Below are 21,865 nucleotides of genomic sequence, written 5' to 3'. Positions count from 1 at the left end.
TGACGGTCATAGAACCCTACTGGAGACGCTCAAACTGCCTCCGATAGTTCTCCCTCTAAGTGATAGGCAGACACTTCTCCAGAAATAGCTAAGAGAACTGATCCTAAGTCAAAGCCGGGCACCCAGCTGGTCTAGCCAAATAATAATCCCTCTGCCAAGTCTTGGCAGAACTTGACAGACGAAAAGTAGCAAAGTCGACCCCAGTGGTCACCACTATCCCCATGTTCCGCCAAAGGTAGTAGTGAAAATCCTGGGGATCCTCTAAAGATGTACCGCCAAAGGTAGTAGTGAAAATCTTGGTGAACCTGTCCAACCTCCACAATGCATCAGTAGACATAGCTACTCCATCACCGGTCTGAGCTACCCCACCCGGCTGAACTACTCCAACTGGCTGAGCTACTAGAGTCTGAAAATGAGGAGACATCTGCTCTGGTGTGCGAGTCGTGGGAGTCTGGGCTCCTTCCCCAGCCTGAGAGACGGCTGGTGCTACAAGAAGTAAACCTGCCTAGGTGACACTCTCCATAAGGCCCACTAGACGGACCAAAGCATCCTGGAGTACCGGGGTAGCCCCTCTCTAGGACCTGAGTTGGCCCTACTGGAATGGTCTGGGCTGGAGCCTCCTCCTCAAACTCTACCTGAGGCTCCGCCGCTGGTGCTGCTACTCTGGGCTGAGCCCTGCCCCTACCTCGACCTCTAGCATGACCTCGGCCTCATCCTCTGCCCCCTCGTAGGAGCTGTTACTGGGGGCTCGGGCTTCTGATCAGCGGATGAAGAAGTATGTGTTCTCGCCATTTGCGAAAGAATACAGTAAAGTTCAATTAGCATTGAGAAGTCAAATCGCACGACAGAGAAAAATAGATGTGAAGTTATTCCTAAACTCTGTAGCCTCTAGGGGATAAGCACAGACGTCTCCGTACCGATCCCTCAAACTCTACCTAGCTTGTTCGTGAATTGTGAGAACTAGGCAACCTAGAGCTCTGATACCAACTTGTGACGACCCAAATTCCCCACCCTTGGGAGTCGTGATGGTGCCTACTCGTGAAAGCTAGGCAAGCCAACTATTAATGTTTTAACCTTTAAGCATTCAACCCAAATATATATAGACAATAACTACAATTAAACAGATGAAAAGAAAATCTGGTGTCACACGAATCTGGTGTTACACGAATCTGGTGTCACACGAATCTGGTGTCACACGAACCCAAATATATATAACAAATTCAAATAATTCAATACATGCCTACCCACGAATCTGGTGTCACAAATTCATGAACATCTACGAATTACTACAAACATTGGTCTGAAAAGAAAAGTACAACTGTTCTCGGAATAAAAAGAAAAGCAGAAAGCTAAAATAGGGAAGGGGGACTTCAAGCACTGCGGACGCCATCAGATCTACCTTGGTCTCCCTGGACTAAAGGCAGCTACCTCAGTTACTCACCGGGTCCGGTACCGAAATCTACACAAAAGAGTGCAGAGTGTAGAATCAATACAACCAACCCCATGTAATGAGTATGTGTCAAACCTAACCTCGGTGAAGTAGTGACGAGGCTAGGACACGTCTACCATATAAACCTGTGTAGTTAAATCATATACAGACAGAATCATAGTAACAAGAATCAACCGAATAAGGTAGGAAGGGGGCATGCTGCGGGGAATATCAGATTCTAACAATAAACCATTAAAGAAGCATCAATTAAGAAATATAATGAATATCATATCTATATCAACAAGAATAATGAAACGGTAACACATGCACGACATCACCCTTCGTGCTTTTACTCTCGTCCTCACCATATGAAACAATAGAAATGGCACGACATCACTCTTCGTGCATTACCTCTCATAATCATGGCACGACATCACCCTTCGTGCATTATTCCTCGCAATATCGGCATGACATCACCCTTAGTGCATTAACTCTCAAATCATGGCACGACATCACCCTTCGTGCATTATCACTCATAATATCGGCACGACATCACCCTTCGTGCATTACACTCGCTCACAATATCATGCACGGTATTACCCTTTGTACTTTACACTCTTCCTCACCCAAACAATAGAAACAATACATCCCGGTAAGGGAATCAACAATATCAACGAAAACATCCCGCCAAGGGATTCAGCTATAACCAATCTCGTTTTCAACAATTACGTTATAAAATGAAACTCAACTTGAGTCAATACTCAACAATAACCAATTACCATGAAACTTTCATAAGCTTTGTTCAACATCGATAATTATCAATTTATGCATGGACAATGCATAATAGAGTCATAACATTCATGGTATAAGACCCACAGACATGCTTGACACCAACGTATAGATACTCGTCACCACACCTATATGTCATAATCATACTAACACATAGAAAATAAGACCACAACTCTTATTCCCTTAAGCTAAGGTTAGGCCAAACACTTACCGCAATTCCACGGACAAGATTAAGCCTCAATTACCGCTTTACCTCTCGGTTCCACTTCCAATTCACGTGTATCTAGTTATAATTTACTTAATAAAATCAATAAATGCTAAATAAACCAATTCTAATACATGAAATTAGATTTCCCATTGCTTTCCCCAAAAAGTCAAAAATCGACCCCGGGACCGCTTAATCAAAACCCGAAGTTCGAAACCAAAACCCGATTACACATTCACTCACGAACTCAAATATGCAATTAGTTTTGAAATCCGACCTCAATTTGAGGTCCAAATCCACAAAATTTAAAAATCCTAATTTCTACCCAAAAACACCCAATTTCCCATGAAAAATCCTAGATTTTGAAGTGAAATCATGTAAAAAGATGGATTAGATTGAAGAAGATGAGTTAGAAATCACTTACCTATGATTTGGAGAAGTTTGAGCCTTTGAAAAATTGCCTTAGAATGTTTAGGGTTTGGGAAAGTTGTAAAATGATGAAGAATTCCGTCAAAATCCCACTTAACAGGCCGCAGATGTCGCAATTGCAACCAAGGGTTCGCAATTGCGACCAAGGGTTTGCAATTGCGAACCCTCTGAAAATCTGTTATCTTCACATTTACGAAGAAAACATCGTATTTGCGACTACTAAGAACTTCACATTTGCGAAGAAATGCTCGCAAATACGAGCAAGGCTGGCCAGGGCATTCATCGCAATTGTTATCAGCCCCCTCGCAATTACCAAACCTGACAGGCTCGCAATTACGAAGCATGACCTTGCAATTGCGAGATCAGAGCTTGCAATAAATACCAGATGAACATCAGAAATTTCCTAAGTCCAAAGTCACTCTGTGGCCTATCCAAAACTCACCCCGAGCCCTTGGGGCACTAAAAACAACATGCACTGTCACGCCCCGAACTTGGGGAGGCGTGGATGGCACCCGGTGCTATCGTGGCCCAAGCAAACCACTCTATAACTCATTCATTCCTTTTTATAACTATCATGGGTCAACATGACCACAACTCATAATAAAATTGTAAGTGGAAAATACTGTATCACTGAACCATTTTTCTTAAAACATAAATATATATGGGCCGTCAAGGCCTCTGACATATTGTACAAAATAAATCTTTATCTACAAAGCCTCTTAGATTATTCGACATTAAATGGGACAGGGTACCGGCCTAACCAAAAGTGTGTTGCAAAACTCTGACACGATGACTCATAGACTCGGCTGCACTCCAAATGAGGTGGAGTCTTACCAATCCTTCGTTGAATTCCAATCTCATCTACTATGAGGGCTCGTCAAACTGATTATCTATACCTGCAGCCATGAATGCAGCGTCCCCAACAAAAGGACATTAGTACGAATAATGTACTGAGTATGTAAGGCATGTAAATAAGTATATAAAGGACATGAAAGGAAACGTGGAGTAAAAGACTCAACCTGTAAATCTGGATAGCGCTATAAATCTTGAAATATTTATAGTGTCATGCACATGAGTATAAATGTTATATGATGCATAGGTATATACGTACATAACATCATCAAGCCTCTGAGGGCATCCCATCATATCATCTCGGCCACTATGGGCAAATCATCAACATATACCAGCTGATCAGGTGGTGGTGCATATATAACGCCATAACCTTTCCCATTTCCCATATACATATATATACATATATATACACGTATATAATGCCATAACATCATCACACTTCTCAGGGCATCCCAGCATATAATCTCGACCACTGTGGGCAAATCATCAACGTATACCAGCTGATCAGGTGTGTATACGGTGAAATCGGAGAGCCCAATTTCTCGCCATCGAGGCACCTCAAGAAACCATCTCAAAGTCTCAAGGCCACAAGGTTATGATCGAGCCTCCTCCCTCGAGGTTCGTCGAGGCCCGGTCTTTGGACAACATTAACCTCGGCCACGGTAGAAATGGGGAGTTCCCAAGGCACGTGGCTAGGACTGACAGGACTACCCTAGCCCTTAATCAGGATGTCTTCTAGCTGTCCCATCTTCGTTTCTTTATCATTAATGTATTTTGTACTATGTTGGGATTCCCCTCATATATAAAGGGGATCCTTATCATTTTGTAAACCCATGTTGCTTCAGTTTCTCCACACGAAATATACAAGAACTTTCTATTTACTCTCTAACTTATTCTCTTGATAATTTCACTTATTATCTTCATATTTGTTCATCATTTATTGCTTATCATTGGCCATAAATAGCCTCCATTAATTTTATTATAACTTTTAATCACATTTCAACCACCTTCGATAGCTCATAATCGAGCTCCGGGATCGACCTCGAGGCCCAGAATCGACAAGCCTGAGGCCCCGAATAACTAGCCTATCGGTTTGATTATAGCTCTCTCCTTAACTTTACTTTGCCTCTAAGTCTCACATAGCTAGCATCAACTGCTTAACAAACTAGCATAAAAACAGATCATGTATTTTTAGAGTCCCATAAAAAAATTTAATTGTTATTACCATTTTCACGGTAAACAAGGTGGTGGTGAGTATATAACGTCATACCCTTTCCCATGTCCTATATATATATACGCGTATATAACACTATCTGTTCATGGGTCAATGTGCATGTATAAATGCATGAAATGCATATGAAAATTTGTTAATAATCTCAACTTTTCCTTCGGATAAACTCTATCAGTATACAACTTCAATGTTGATGTATCAGACGTCATGTTCGCCATCAGCAAAATCAGAGATGCCACATGGCCTACACCTATACAATCGGATGATTCACAAAGGAACTATAATTTAGTATGTGAATTTCACAACATGCACGGGCACAGGACCAAAGATTGCCGACAACTCTGAGAGGAAGTGGCCCGGTTACTCGACAATGGCCATCTTCGAGAATTCCTCAGCGACCAAGCCAAAAATTGGTCTCGAGAAAAGGAAACAACCAAAAGGGACAAGGCAGACAAGCCGCAACATGTCATCCACACAATCTTTTAAGACAGCCGCCACTAGCCGAAACACCAAAGTCCCCTCCAGCAAAGGGACTAAGAAATAAATCGATGATAAGATAGCAACCACAAGACATGCCCTCGGTCGTATCCGAATAAAGGACCGTACCGCATCCTCCAAACGAATACCAAGGATCAAAAGAGCTATCGTCACTGAGGTATAACCATCTCCCTTTTCATTTCATATTTCATACTAACCCTTATGTAGGTGCCCAACCGAAGTAGTCAAAGCGCTAACCCAACTCGAAGACCTTAAGCTTTTAAAGCATCAGTTGCACTTTTTTCCTTCGACTGAGTTTTTATATCGAAAAGGGTTTTAACAATAAGATTTTTAACGAGGCAACATCTATATGCTACCTTAGGAAGATCCAACAAGTGTTCAAGGCTTATTTTGCAATCAACCTCGAACAATGGGGGCACCCCCCTCGGAATGCTATCTGCTCGGAAAAGACAAGAAATGCCAAATGGGGTCCCAATAGGAAAATGATGTACCAGGCCAAACGGTCGAACGAACCATGTCCGTATAGCCGGGGCCCCGATAGAAAAAACATGTACACTTATACCAAACAATTGAAGAATATCTTTTATCAAAGCATCTCGCACTCCAAAAGAAGCTCGACACCTCCGCAAAAATAACTTCTCCACCAAAAACCTCCCAAACACTCGGGGACTGGCGTTAATAATTCAACACCTGAACGACCTCCGGGTCAGGACTCCAAAATCATAAGCCCTCAAATGAGGCAACATGAAAATCGCAAAACATCTCCAATGCCGAAAGTACCCCGAATACTCGGGGACTGGTGTCAAAATCTTAAAAAATGAACGATCCCAGGGTCGGGATCTCCAAAATCGTAAGCTCTCAATGAGGCAATCCAAAGTTTACAAATAATGGCTCCCGAGTCAAGAAACCCCCGACGACTCGGGGACTACCATCAAGCGCCACCTCCATCAACTTGTCCAAACCCAAGTCTGTAAGACTCCGAGCGGGCAGACTTGGTCTCGTAAGACCTACATAAGGCAACAACTATATCTGTAAGACCTCAAGCAATGCATGAACAATACTTGTATCAAGTATCCAAAACTTATAAGACCTTACTAAAGGCATAAACCCGATCTCAAAGTTTCGGCTATATATCGAATATGTAAGACCCCTAAAAAGGCATACCCTCGATATAGATGCCGAAACTATCTCACTCGAGACTCAAAGGCTCCGGCCAAACACGAGTGACTCTGGTCATATGGCTGTACCAGCCAAACTAACGCGACTCGAGGACGCCCGACCGTCGCTACAAAAATCACAGGCCTTCAATTACTTCGAATCTACTTAGAAAAGAAACGGTTAAACAGGCTACCCTCGATACAGGCAAAAGAGCTTTGACCACGTCAGCTCCTAAACATCGGCTTCGAGATACTCAGCCTCTGAGCCAAACCTCCTGATATGCTCGATCATCTCCATATAACGACTCACAATCGAGATTTTTTATTAAGCCGTCGAAGAGCCAGGCAAACACTATTTATCAGGGAAAAATAAAGCCCACATAAATGGTCGCATCGACCAAGCGCGTAAGAGCCATTGTCTCTAGCCTAATGATCCTTAGGGCCACACATATAAACGGTTGCTTTGACCCAAGTCGTAAGAGCCACTGTTGCCAGCCCACACAAATACAAAACTTGAGGGTCGAATGAGCCCGAGTCGTAACCCGATTCGGAGACTGAACCTAAAATAGTTGACTAAATATGCCTAAGAGAATGAGAATAAAGCTTTATAGTCCTTATTAATGGTGTATCTACATCCAATAACCCATTCTCTTGCTCCTAGATAAATTCTAAAGTCTCATATGGTTATAATCAACACTATTCCTTATCACCCATAAGGTAAATAACACCCTTAACCAATAATCAACAATCAACAATCCAAACCTTAACTGTTCATGTTTTTCTATCAAACCCATCAACTCATATCTCATGAACTATAGTCTATAATCATTAATCCAATGCTAGAATCAATTAGAGGGTGAAGACATTTGTATACGGTGAAATCAGAGAGCCCAATTTCTCGACATCGAGGTACCTCAAGGAACCATCTCAAAGTCTCGAGGCCACAAGGTAATAATTGAGTCTCCTCCCTCGGGGTTCGTCATGGCCCGTTCTTGGGACAACGTTGACCTCGGCCATGGTTGAAATGGGGAGTTCCCAAGGCACGTGTCTAGGAATGACAGGACTACCTAGCCCTTAATGAGAATGTCTTCTAGCTGTCATATCTCCGTTTCTTTATCATTAATGTATTTTGTACTATGTTGGGATTCCCCTCCTATATAAAGGGGATCCTTATCATTTTGTAATGTTCTGTTGCTTCATCTGCTCCACCCTAAAATATACAGGAACACTCCTTTCGCTCTCTAATACATTCTCTTGATATTATTGGTTCTATTTATTATCTTCATATTCGTTCATCATTTATTGCGTATCATTGGTTATAAAGAGCTTACGTTAATTTTATTATAATTGTTAGTCGCATTCCAACTGCCTTATATAGCTCGTAGTCGAGCTTCGGGATCGACCTTGAGGCCTCGAATCGACAAGCTCGAGGCCCCAATAATTGGCCTGACGATTTGATTATCGCCCTATCTTTAACCCTCATTTCGTTTCTAAATTTCACACATAGCATCAACTGCTTAACAAACTAGCATAAAAATAGATCACGTATTTTTAGAATACCATAATCAAATTTAATTGTTATTACCATTTTCACGGAAAACAGTTTGGCGCCCACCATAGGGCTAAAAATAATAATGATTATTTTCTTGCTTGTTTCGTCACACAACGCAAGTTATCTTTCACGCTTTTTCTGGTCCAAGATCTTCGAGTTCAGGTCAGAATATCTAACTTAGTGAATGGAGGTGAAAATAACAATCTTGAGGACCATAGAGAGAATGATGTGGATGTTCCGGGTGTTGGTGTGCCACCATAAAACCCTGGGGATGCGCCAGAACCAATCCCCATGGACGGGGTCTCATGTGACGCCCAACGCATCGACACAAGCTCCCACACTAACAGGAGCGTACGCCAAGGGGATCCACAAGAAGCTCGGAAAAACCCGACCAGGGAAGAGCGTGAGGTTAGACTTCATGTTATTTTTGAAATATTGTAGGCACAAAAGCTAGTTATTGCTCAACTACAAAGTCACCAGAAAACTCCCAGCACGATAGCATCGGGGACAGCTCCCCCAGCCGAATAGGTACCGGAGAGATCGAGCAACAACGAGTCGATGATAGATCCCATCATCAAAAAAATGCTCGAGGACCTCACCAAAAGGATCGAATTGGGTGAGAAAATGATAGAAGCCAATGACAAAAAAGCCAAGACCTATAACTCCAGGGTCGACCAAATTCCGTGCGCACCCCCGGTCCTAAAAGGTGTGGATTCGAAGAAGTTCATACAAAGGCAGTTCCTTGAGGAAGCGGCCCCGAAAGCCATTCTAAAGAAGTTCAGAATGACAGAACTCCCAAAGTATAACGGGACCTCAGACCCCAATGAACACGTTACTGCTTACGCTTGTGCAGTGAAGGACAACGACATAAAGGATGACGAGATCGAGTCCGTCTTACTAAAGAAGTTCGGGGAAACACTCTCGAAGGGGGCCATGATATGGTATCACAACCTATCTCCCAACTCCATAGACTCATTTGCCATGCTGGCAGACTCTTTCATAAAGGCACATGCTGGTGCCATCAAAGTAGCAACAAGAACATCTGACATGTTCAAGATCAAGCAAAGAGAGAATGAAATGCTGCGAGAGTTCGTATCTCGCTTCCAAATGGAACGAATGGAAATACCACCGGTCTCTAACGACTGGGCGATGCAGGCCTTCACTCAAGGCCTGAATGAACGAAGCTCAGTTGCTTCGAAGTAGCTAAAAGAGAATCTGGTCGGATATCCTGCTGTGACTTTGTCGGACGTCCACAACCGATATCAGTCAAAAATCAAGGTCGAGAACAACCAACTAGGAGCCCCCTCGGGCTCAGTATACCCAAGAAGGCTCTTGGAGAAGGATCCAAATCCAAACAAAGAAAGATATCAACCATACACCGAAGACAGAAGAAACGTCCCAAGGCACAACCCACCTTGCAACGATCGATGATAGACCGAGGACATAATCCTCGGGGACTCATCAACAGATCCGGATTCGATAGGAACGCGCGGCCAATGGAGGCGCCTTGCTTATTAGAGTACAACTTCAATGTTGATATGTCAGACATAGTGTTCACCATCAACAAAATCAGAGACGCCAGATGGCCTAGACCTATATAATCGGATCTTTCACAAAGGAGCTAACCTAGTATGCGAGTTTCACAACACGCACGGACACAAGACCAAGGATTTTCGGCAACTCCAGGAGGAAATGGCTCGGTTGCTCAATAATGGCCATCTTCGGGAATTCCTCAGTTACCAAGCCAAAAACCAGTTTCGAGAAATGGAAACAACCAAAAAGAACAAAGCAGACGAGCCGCAACATGTTATCCATACGATCTTTTAAGACGGTCACCACTAGCCAAAACACCAAAGTCCCCTACAACAGAGGGACTAAGAGATAAATCGACAAAAAAAGAGCAGTCGCGAGACACGGCCCCGGTTGTATCAGAATAAGGTACCATATCGCGTCCTCCAAATGAATGCCAAGTTTCGAAAACGCCATCGCCACTAAGGTATAACCACCTCCTTTTTATTTCATATTCTATTTCATGCTGATCCTTATGCAGGCGCCCGACCGAAGCAGTCAAAGCGCTGACCCAGCTCAAAGATCTTAAGGTTTTAAAGCATCCATTGCACTTTTTTCCTTCGACCGGGTTTCATCCTGAGAAGGGTTTTACCGGCAACGTTTTTAATGAGGCAACATCTATATGCTACCTTAGGAAGATCCAACAAGTGTTCAAGGCTTCTTTTTGCAATCAACCTCAAACACTAGGGGGCATCCCTCCCCAGAAGGCCATCTGCTCGGAAAAGCCAAGAAACGCCAAACAGGGTCCCAATAGGAAAATGATGTGCCAGGCCAAACGATCAAACGAACCGTGTCCGTATAGCCGGGCCCCATACAACAAAAATATATACACTTGTACCAGACAATTGAAGAATATCTTTATCAAAACATCTTGCACTCCGAAAGAAGCTCGACACCTCCGCAAAAATGACTTCTTCACCAAAAACATCCCAAACACTCGGGGACTGGCATCAACAATTCAACATCTGAACGACCTCCAGGTCGAGACTCCAAGCTCAAAAGCCCTCTTGAGGTGACATGAAAATCATAAAACATCTCCAAGGCTGAAAGTGCCATGAATACTCAGGGACTGGAGTCAAAATCTCAAAACAAAACACGACCTCAAGGTCGGGATCTCCGAAATTATAAGCCCTCAATGAGGCAATACAAAATTTACAAGTAACGGCTTCCGAGCCTATGTACCCTCGATGACTAGGGGACTGTTGCCAATTGCCATTCATTAAAAAACCCGAGGCCGTAAGACCCCTAAGACCTAAGTAAGGCAACAACAATATCTGTAAGACCTCAAGCAAGGCATGAACCACACTTATACCAAGCAACAATATCTGTAAGACATCAAGCAAGGGATGAACCACACTTGTACCAAGTGACAATATCTGTAAGACCTCAAGCAACGCATGAACAATATTTGTACCAAGTATCCAAAACTGTAAGACCCCAAAGGCATGTAAAACTTGTAAGACCTTACTAAAGGCATAAACTCGATCTCAAAGTTTCGGCTATATATCGAACTTATAAGACCCCTAAAAAGGCATACCCTCGATATAAATGCTGAAACTATCTCATTCGGGACTCAAAGGCTATGGCCGAACACAAATAACTCCAGTCACACGGTTGTACTAGCCGAACTAACACGACTCGGGGAATCCCGACCGATGCTACAAAATCACAGGCCTTCAATTACTTCAAATCTACTTCAAAAAGAACCGGTTAAATAGGCTACCCTCGATACAGGCAAAAAAGCATCGACCATGTCAGCTCCTAAACATCGGCTTCGAGATACTCAGCCTCCGAGCCAAACCTCCCGAGGTGCTTGATCATCGCCATATAACGACTCACAATCGAGGTTTTTATTAAGCCGTCGAAGAGTCTGGCAAACACTATCTATCCTTATCGAGGGAAAAATAAAGCCCACATAAATGGTCGCATCAACCAAATGCGTAAGAGCCATTATTGCCAGCCTAATGAGCCCCAGGGCCATACACATAAAAGGTCGCTTCAACCCAAGGCGTAAGAGCCATTGTCACCAGCCCACACAAATACAAAACTTGAGGGTCGAATGAGCTCATAAGACTAAGAGCAAGGTGTAAGAGCCATTGTCGCCAGCCCATGCTAAAAAAGGCTGCATCAGCCCAAGGCGTAAGAGCCATTGTCGCCATCCCATATAAAAGGTCACATCGACCAAGCACGTATGAGCCTGCGGGTTAGCCTAACGAGCCCCAGGTCCGTATCACAAATCTAAAGATTCATACCAACTCAAAGGTCGATTGATCTGGCCAAAATCTTGGCAAAAAAGAACCCGAAAGATACAAAATCGCGAGGTTACCCTCTTGTATATACATGTTATAAAATACAAGCTCCATTTATAATGTACTGTGAAAGCACTATATACAAAGACAAAGAAAGAAAATAGACGTCCCCCTTAGGGACTACGGCCCGACGGCCCTGTCCTTACCATCTTCGGCATCTGACAGAAGGAACTTGGAATCACACTCCTCCGCCTTGGCTTGCTCGATCTCTCCGAAAGATCGAAACCCCTGGCGTGAACTTCCTCGAGAGTTTCCATCCGAGATTTATACTTTCCGTACCCTTTACTGCTGCTCGCACAACCAAGAGTTCTCCTTAACTCAGCTCTGGCAGCGGTAGCACTCTTCAAATAGGTCGCCTCTCTCTGATCTGCCCTAGTGCTGCTCATCATAGCCTCGGCCCGGGCATTCACCACCTCGGCTTTCACCTTTGAAAGCTCAGACTTGAGCCTTGCGATCATGTTCGCCCACGCAGAATCACTCGCACGAGCGGTCCGGATTTGCATCTCCAGGGTGGAAACTTTAGCCAAAGCACTCTCCTTGGCCACAACTTGGGCATCTACATGGGCTTGCAGCTCGTCGAACTCACATTTGCCCTGCCAACTTCGCCCCAGTGTCACTCCAGCTCCTTCGTTTTTCTCTCCAATTGAAATATCGAAACGTTAACCTCCAAATATGAAAGAAGGAGCATACGTCAACATGAAATACAAGATACCTGTCTCTTGAGGCAGCTCTCGCGGCTCCGGCTTTGATCCGTCTCACACCGCAGGGATACCAGCTCACTTTCTTTTTTCACACAAAGAAGCTTAAGGGATTTCTCCCTATCCGAAGTTCTCCGCAACCGAGGCTCATAGCGAAGTAGCTCAGATTTGAGCCTGTCAAAGGCCTGCGAAATAAAATTCAATGAGAAAAGAAGGGCGTGAAACTGGAATAGTCCTATGCCAGTTACCAAACTTACCATAAAGCTGAGCTGTTGAGCCTCTCAAAAAGCTGAGCTAATGTTCGATATCCCCCGAAGCGCTTTTGTCAGGAGAAGAAGAAGGCACCACGTGCTCCTCACTCTTCAAAATGCCATCTGCAGAAACGGGGAACGTTCTTTCGAGAACAGAAGCCTCCAAAACCGAATGATCGGTCGAATCGCCTCTTTTTGATCCGCTAAGAAGGAGTCGCCCTACTGCGAGCCTCCTCACACCCCGAAGATTTTTTTTTGTTTATCATTGACCCTTGACCCCAAGGTCGGCAGCCTCTCCTCCTCCCCTAGAGGACATGGCCTCTTATAGGAAAAATCTCCAACACCTGCGACAGCCAAGTTAGTACGCGAAAAGGAAAAAAGTACCATTCTAGTGAAATAAGCTACCAAACACCTACCATGATGCTTTGCCTCCCATCTCCCCTTGGATAGGTTTTGCCACCTGCGCTTATCATAGGTTGAGCAAGCGCCCAGCTTACGAGACTACTCGGCCAAATCCTGGACCTTGCTTGGCAACCAAGGAGTCGCTACAAAGAAACAAAACAGAAAAATGTTGTTATGGAGCCTGCCTCCCGACAAAGCAATAATAATACAGAAAATTCCATTTCTCAGGAAAAGGCAGAAACTCTCCAGGAATGATATCGATCGTCCATGCTCGAACGAATCGACTCATCCATCGTCGGTCTTCATTCTCTTCACCATCAACGGTAGGAGACCGGGTGGATTGACGTTGCAGAGTAATCAAACCTCGAAAACGTAGCGGCCGATATAACCTCACGAGATGATTGAGGGTAAAGTCGAGCCCGACCTTCTCTACAAAATATCTTATCGTCTGCAATATCTTCTAAAGGGATGGGTGAGCCTGCTCCAAGGTAACACGACCCGGTCGAGGGGACCCAATGTAAAAGTGTGCGTATACATGCTCAAAAACCCCTCAACGTAGGTCATGATGCTCTCCTTAGAGGAAGGTACTTGTAGCACCATCCCTTCTCCCCATCCACAGTCTTTTCTAATCATTTCGAGGTGCTCATCCCCTACTGATGAGATGAACCTCGACACGTGCTCCTGATGCCCTCGAACATTGGGAGGCCTCTCTAACGTAAAGTCTTTCCTCGAGACAAAGCACCTTGAGGTCCGCTCACCCGGCACCGGCGGTGTACCAACGACCGGGCACGAAACAGAAGCAGAACTACCCTCTCCTTGATGGTCGGACATCGACGTAGCAGTCATGACTACGATAAAATAAGAGGAGGAAGATATAAATCTGGGCAAAGATTTTGAGTTGAAGCAACGAGAGAAATAACACAAAGCACCAAGTTCTATAGGAGAAATAGTTACTCCGAGTAGCAGAATCTCCACTGAGGAAGCAAGTGAATGAATATATAGGGGCAAAGCAGCGGCTGCTCGCCTACCCAGAGGGCCAGTTAATCTTGGCCACGATAACATCACTTTTTCCTTGGGAAATGTACTGGCGGGACCACCCGGGATCACCCCGGGGCCCCCTTTATCAAATCTCATGAATGCTACTACACTACGAGAGTCGAGAGGTATCGCGACCTCGGGGGATTCTTGCCATCACAAGCATCGGCCCCAAAGAAGCTATCAACCTAACTTCGATATAGGACCCGATTTCAGGGGTCCCGATTACTCTAACAGTGGGATCTAAAGGATTAGTATTACAATTCAAAGATTAGCCCCGCAAGAGCAGCAAGATATAAAGAATGGAAAGACTTGGGGAAGAAAACCCCCTTTTTCATTTCCAAAAATGTATTTACAACGGACTTCTTTACAAGACTCACTCCCCAGGGAGTACATGCACAAAAAGAAAAAAAGGGAAAAAGAAAAAGCGGCACAAGGCCTACTCTTCATCGCCACTATCCTCCGAACCATCTCTAGGATCCTCGTCTGGGACGATCAAAAGTGCCAACTTTCTCTCCAGCTCCCAAGCCTCCTCAATTCCAACTGACAGATCGACGCCTCCGGCCTCGATCTCCACCAAGGTTTTCCTCTTTGCCTCTGCCCTAGCATGTTCGAAGGCCCGAGCCAGTTTTTGCTCACCCTTTATCGATACGTCACGGGCTATTTGATTCGTCGTGGCCGCATACTTTAGGTAAGTAGCTTCATTTCCTTCAATCTCGGACTTGGCTACAACCAGCGCAACAATCTCCTTTCAAGCATCCTTGAGATGATCATGGGTTGACACCAACTCCGAGGTCACTACCTTGTTTTGTTCCTCAGCCCGAGGATCTCCCCATTCAGTCGCCCAATCTGCGAGTCATTTTGCTCGACCTACAAAAAGAAAAGTAAACCAGTCAGCATCGAATTATGGGAGAGAAGGAAAGACTCATGCATAACAAAATACCTGTTTGGCAAGGGCAACTTTTTCTCGGAATGCTCCCTCCAAAATAGCCCAGAGCTCGCCTAACTCTTTCTCCTTCTGGGCAAAACGAGCCTCTGACTCTCGCAGTCTCAAGGACAGTTTCCCAAGCTCCTTCTCGCTGCATGAAAGATCCTCGTTAAGCCTAGAGAGGGCATGATCATACATCTCCTTGCACTACAGCAAATCAGGAGAGTTAGAAGAATGAAGGAAGATGCTCGAGACTAAAAGAAATATACTTAAAGCAGCTATCACCTGCTGCATGAACCTCTCCGCCGCCTTGATAGAGCCGGGAGCGTCAAGATTGACGCTCTCGCTAACATCATCAAGAATATTGCCAAGCATGCCTCCCCCCTTAAGAGAGCCCCCGGCTTTGGCGGCGTTCGCATCTTAAGCATCCCTTAGTTCCCCTGACGAGAATTGAAAGCCTGAAATGAACTCACCTATGTCACCGATGTCTCCAAGGGGCAACTCCTGCTCCTGAAAAGCTCTGAGTCTCGACCCTTCAGGGTCAGCAGCAGCGGTCCCCCTAGCGGAAACCGCACCAAACCTGGTCATGGGATCCGAGGCCACTTTGACACCCTCCTCGAAGGTCTTTGACCTATGGGACCGACCTGAGTCGGTCTTTCCCGATTCAGCAGCCTTCGGTTAAGGCACTTGTGCTGCTCTCGCGCTTGACCTCATCCTCTATGCCAACCGGCACTCGTCATCATCATCATCGTCACCATCATCCTCATCCTCAATGCCGGGACTTGCTCTGAAAGATGAAGCCGAGGTCCTAGTAACGGCTTGAGGCTCGCGTGACTTAGGTTTCTTGGCCACAGGAGGATCGACAATCGCCTTACATTTCCTTTTCTTGCCCTTTTCGGGCTCCGAAGTCTCCATCTCGCCACTAGGCGGCGACCTCATCAACATATTCTCACCAAGGCGTACACGAGCGCAGTAATCGTAATTTATCAGCACAAAGGATATGGGGAGAAACATAAATCTAAGGCATAGGTGGTAAGTAAGCTTTACCATGATTCTTGGCCACCTATAGCTTCTTAGCCAGGTCGTTCCAAGACCAAACAAGATATGGGAACGCAGTGTCCAACCGTTTGATCCACCCCGGGAAAGGCATCCTCCCGATCGGAATTATGTCTGAGGTTCTCACCCGGACGAACATACTCATCCACCCTCGATCCTTCCCCTCATCGGTGCTCGAGAAAAAGGATTTTTTGGATCGATGGTGAATCCTGATCAAACCTTGATAAAATCGAGGGCTGTACAACCCGATCAAATGGTTGAGAGTAAAAGTCTCGCCCACAACTCATTTGGTGAAATGGCGGAGCATCAAGATTATCTTCGAGAAAGAAGAATAAATTTGGTCGAGCATCCCTTGATATTTGTCACAAAAAATCAAAGATAACCGGATCTATCTCCGGAGGGGAGGATTCAGAAGAATCGACAGGACCCAAAGTAAACGGGTAAGTATACACATGAAGGAAGCTAGCCCTGTGATCCGTTATATTTTCATCGGGACTGGAAATCTCCACCTCCACTGCCTCGTCCCATCGGTAGTTTGTCTTCACCGTCTCTATGTTAGTCACGACACTAATGTATCGGGACACGTGTCCACATCGACCCGGTGTGGATGAAGTGGTATAGATGGTAAAATCCTTTGAAATATCAAGCATGGAGGGAGTACATTGTTCCAAGGTAGGTATCGCTTTGGGTTTCCTTTTTGATTTCCGAGATGAAGAGGCAGTCTCGTCTTTCCGAGGAACCGTCTTGGAGGTTCTAGCCATGATAGTTGTGAAATTTCTTTGAGAAAGCAAGAATAAAGGATGCAAGTAGGGATGGGTCTGGCTTTGCAAATCTGAAGTAGTTGGGAAAGTGAAAGTTATCCAACAATTGATGCCTTTATAGGAGTCATGTGGAAAGCGGAAGGGACGAACTGGTAGCGGTTCATGGGCTTCTCGTTAGTCGCATATGACGGCGACCCTTGTGAGGTTTTTTGGGCATGGCATTTAATGCTCTGATAGGCTGACATCACAACGATGAACCTCTCTAAGAAACGTGGGGACTATCTGTATACGGTGAAATCAAAAAGCCCAATTTCTTGACATCGAGGCACCTCAAGGAACCATCTCAAAGTCTCGAGGCCACAAGGTTATGATCGAGTCTCCTCCCTCGAGGTTCGTTGAGGCCCGGTCTTTGGATAACGTTGACCTCGGCCACGGTAGAAATGGGGAGGTCCCATGGCACTTGGCTAGGACTGACAGGACTACCCTAGCCCTTAATCTGGATGTCTTCTAGCTGTCCTATCTCCGTTTCTTTATCATTAATGTGTTTTGTACTATGTTGGGATTCCCCTCCTATATAAAGGGGATCCTTATCATTTTGTAAACCACTGTTGCTTTAGTTGCTCCACACGAAATATACAAGAACTTTCTATTCGCTCTCTAACATATTCTCTTGATATTTTTGTTTTTATTTATTATCTTCATATTTGTTCATCATTTATTGCTTATCATTGGCCATAAAGAGCCTCCGTTAATTTTATTATAACTGTTAATCACATTTTTACCATCTTCGATAGCTCGTAATCGAGCTCCGGGATCGACCTCAAGGCCCAGAATCGACAAGCTCGAGGCCCCGAATAACTAGCCTATCGGTTTGATTATAGCTCTCTTCTTAACTTTACTTTGCCTCTAAGTGTCACATAGCTAGCATCAACTGCTTAACAAACTAGCATAAAAATAGATCACGTATTTTTTGAGTCCCATAAACAAACTTAATTGTTATTACAATTTTCACGGTAAACAAGGTGGTGGTGCGTATATAACGCAATAACCTTTCCCATATCCTATATACATATATATATATACATATATATACGCGTATATAACGTCATCTGTTCATGGGTCAATGTGCATGTATAAATGCATGAAATGCATATGAAAATATGTTAATAAACTCAACATTCCCTTCGAACAAACTCTATCAATTGTGTATTATTCTGAGACCCATGAACAAAAGATATAATATATGCCACATGGGGAATCAAGAACATAGAGTTGAGTTGTTCCTTACCTTTTACAATCGTAATCCATCACATAATACTCGATTTTCAGCAGCATATACACTCAAAATCAAAAACTTTAGGAATTAATTTCCATTACAAATTTGGGTACAAAGCTGAAACTATTATTATACATCCTCGCAAAAGTTACTCTACAGCCTAATGTAAATATCGAATCAATGGAGTATCATCGCAAGTAAAGATAAACCCTAACTTGTGAGAACCTAGGATGTCATGTAAATATATATAAATAGAGATGAATTACACAGAGAGAGTTTGATGAGAGAAAAATTGCTCCTTACGACGGCGGTAGTCGATTTCTTACTTCTGCTAGTAGTTTCGCTTATGGAATAGTATTATATTTACGTATCGTTATTTGGGTCATGCCAAAAGAAGAAAGGATTAGCCTTAACATACCTGGAGTAGGAAAAAATCCATATGATATTTTTAGAAAAGGTTGCACCGTACTCCTTTAAAATTGTAAAATCCCGTTGCTATTACACAGTATAACTTCCTGTAAAATTTTATTGAATCTTCATCCGTCTTTGAAACAGGAAAAATTACTTAAAGAGGGTTGTATCCTTGGACCAAAATTCTTAACTTGATCAATAACCATCTCAAGCTTTCACTTCCAAAGCATCTCAAATAATCGTACATAGGAACTCCAAGAACAAAATTAGTCAACATCTAATGAGATGTTCACTCCTTGGTATTTCTCGGGAAATGATAAACTTAACAATTTATGTCCAACTTGCTTATATGTTGCATGGCTGCATGAAAACTGTAACCTTAGCTCCCATGGATTTAGGTGGCAGATTGGACTTGAATTTAGCTCTAACAACACCATTGTTACCATGTGGCCTACAAACTTTACCCCAAATACAACGATAATGTGAATTGTTCTTCTTAGTTTTTGCCTTGTAAATATAAGCCATACGCTTTCCTAAATACCAATCAACTTCTTTTTTATTGTTCACTCCCTCGATCTGAATTAATGACGTGCTCGGATACTGATTCGACTTCGACCTTTTGTAACCAAGAATGGTGCCTCTAACATAGAGTCTTACACGCTCTCCTTGGCATCCTTTCACCATTTCCGTGTCACGACCCGGATTTCCCACCATCGGGTGTCGTGATGGCGCCTACTATCGGAGCTAGGCAAGCCAATTATTTAAAACACCTTTCCTGCTCTCTCTCAAACAATATAATAAACGAGACAAGATTTAAGCGGAAGACTTTAAATCTAAAGCAACTGAAAACCAAAAGTGCGGAAGTTTAATACACATCACTACCCAAGATCTGGTGTCACTAGCTCACGGACTACTACAGAATACTACAAACAATGTCTGAAAGGAAATACATCATGTTTGCCTGATACAAGATGAACAAACGAAAAACATGGAAAGAGACTTCGGCATGCGAACACCAGCTAGGCTACCTCGAGAGTCCCTGGACTGAAGATAGCTCCCAGAAATCCTACTGCTGTGGTCCGTAAGCTGCTCCCTGATCTGTGCACAAAAAATGCACAGAGTGTAGCATCAACACAACCGACCCCATGTGCTGGTAAGTGCCTGGCCTAACCCCGGCGAAGTAGTGACGAGGCTAGACAGTACCTACCACAATTAACCTGTACAGATATATATACAACAAGTGCAAGAAAACAATAACAAGATAACACAAAGTAAAACTGGGAGGGGACATGCTATCGGGGAGTAACAGATAAAAATGAAATATCGGAAATAAGCAGAAGAGACTCCGGTTCCCATGATATATATATATATATATATATATATAAGTGGACGGCGTGCCACACGATCCCATAATGTCATATATAAGTGGACGGCGTGCCACACGATCCCATAATATCATATATATATATATAAGTGGACGGCGTTCCACACGATCCCATAATATCATATATAAGTGGACGGCGTGCCACACGATCCCATAATATCATATATAAGTGGACGGCGTGCCACACGATCCCATAATATCATATCATAAGTGGACGGCGTGCCACACGATCCCATAATATCATATATAAGTGGACGGCGTGCCACACGATCCCATAATATCATATATAAGTGGACGGCGTGCCACACGATCCCATAATATCATATATATAAGTGGACGACATGCCACACGATCCCATAATATCATATATAAGTGGACGGCGTGCCACACAATCCAATAATATCATATATAAGTGTACGGCGTGCCACACGATCCCATAATATCGTTCATAATATCTGACTTCCTATAGTAGACCCCCTTCAGGGGAGAATAACAACTCAATACCTTTAACCCGGCAAGGGTACAGCTAACAGCCCAAAATATCCCGACAAGGGAGAGTATATATATCAGTCTACACATCCCGACAAGGGAGTATTCACAACACATTCTCCTTTTTAAATCCATCCTTCCTCAACTAACACATTCATGTTCAAGCTAACACTCCAAAAGTACACCAATCACAATTTTACCTCAACCGTTCACATTATATGAAACTCATCAAATAAACAAGGAACTTGTGTCACATTGTTCGAATTAAAAGCAATCAAGACTCACGGTCATGCTAGACTCCGGTGCATAGATAACCGTCACTGTGCCTATACACCGTACTCCACATTAGCAAGTAGCAAATATCATCCTAATCCTATTCCCTCAAGCCAAAGTTAGAACAAACACTTACCTCGAATGCTCCAAACTCAACTCACACTTCTAGTACAACTTTACCTCTTGATTCCACCACCAATTCGCTCGAATCTAGTCAAAAGTTACTTAATCACATTAATAATTACTAAATGAATCATCCCCAATGCATGAAAAATAGATTTTTCAAGGTTTTTTCCAAAAAGGTCAAAAATACCCCCGGACCCACGTGGTCGAAACTCGAGGTTCGGACCAAAACCCGGTTGCCTATTCCCCCATGAATCCAAATATATGATTTGTTTTTAAATCGGACCCCAAATTGAGGTCCAACATCTCAATTTGTAGAAAACCTAGGTTCTACCCAAAACACCAAATTTTCCCCATGAAAATCTTTGATTTGAAGTTGAAATTATGTTAAAAGATGTTAAGGAATAAAGAAATTAAGTTAGAAATCACTTACCAATCGTTTTGGGGAAGAAAAGTTGTTTGGAAAATCGCCTCTTAGGTTTTGGGTTTTTGAAAAGTTAAAAATGACTGAGATTTTCCGAACTGGTATACCTTTTTGAGGACCTGGCGCGGACCGCACAAAAATGTGTTGCGGCTGCACCGAGTGGGAGAAAAATTGGGGCTTCTCTGAACCCTTCCAGCGCGAACCGCACTGTTTTGGTGCGCGGCCGCGCTGGTTGACCTGAAACCCTAGCCCTCAGACTCAGCCACGCGGACGGCACAGAAAGGCATCACGGCCGCGCGGCTCCAGCGCGGACCGCGCGGAAATGACTGCGGCC

At 43.9% G+C, this 21,865-nt stretch overlaps 1 protein-coding gene across 1 annotated transcript; it reads right to left on the bottom strand.

Moving 5' to 3' along the window:
• Positions 1–19,183: 19,183 nt before the first annotated feature.
• On the bottom strand, positions 19,184–19,522 carry LOC107796252 (large ribosomal subunit protein eL33y-like). Its single transcript, XM_016619004.1, has one exon. It carries the CDS (start codon positions 19,520–19,522, stop codon positions 19,184–19,186), a length of 339 nt encoding a protein of 112 aa, XP_016474490.1.
• Between the last annotated feature and the right edge of the window lie 2,343 nt (positions 19,523–21,865).

The sequence above is a fragment of the Nicotiana tabacum genome, chromosome 11 (genome assembly GCF_000715075.1).
Source record: "Nicotiana tabacum cultivar K326 chromosome 11, ASM71507v2, whole genome shotgun sequence".
In the NCBI taxonomy this organism is placed as follows: Eukaryota; Viridiplantae; Streptophyta; class Magnoliopsida; order Solanales; family Solanaceae; genus Nicotiana; species Nicotiana tabacum.
This window is presented reverse-complemented; position numbering and strand designations above follow the sequence as displayed.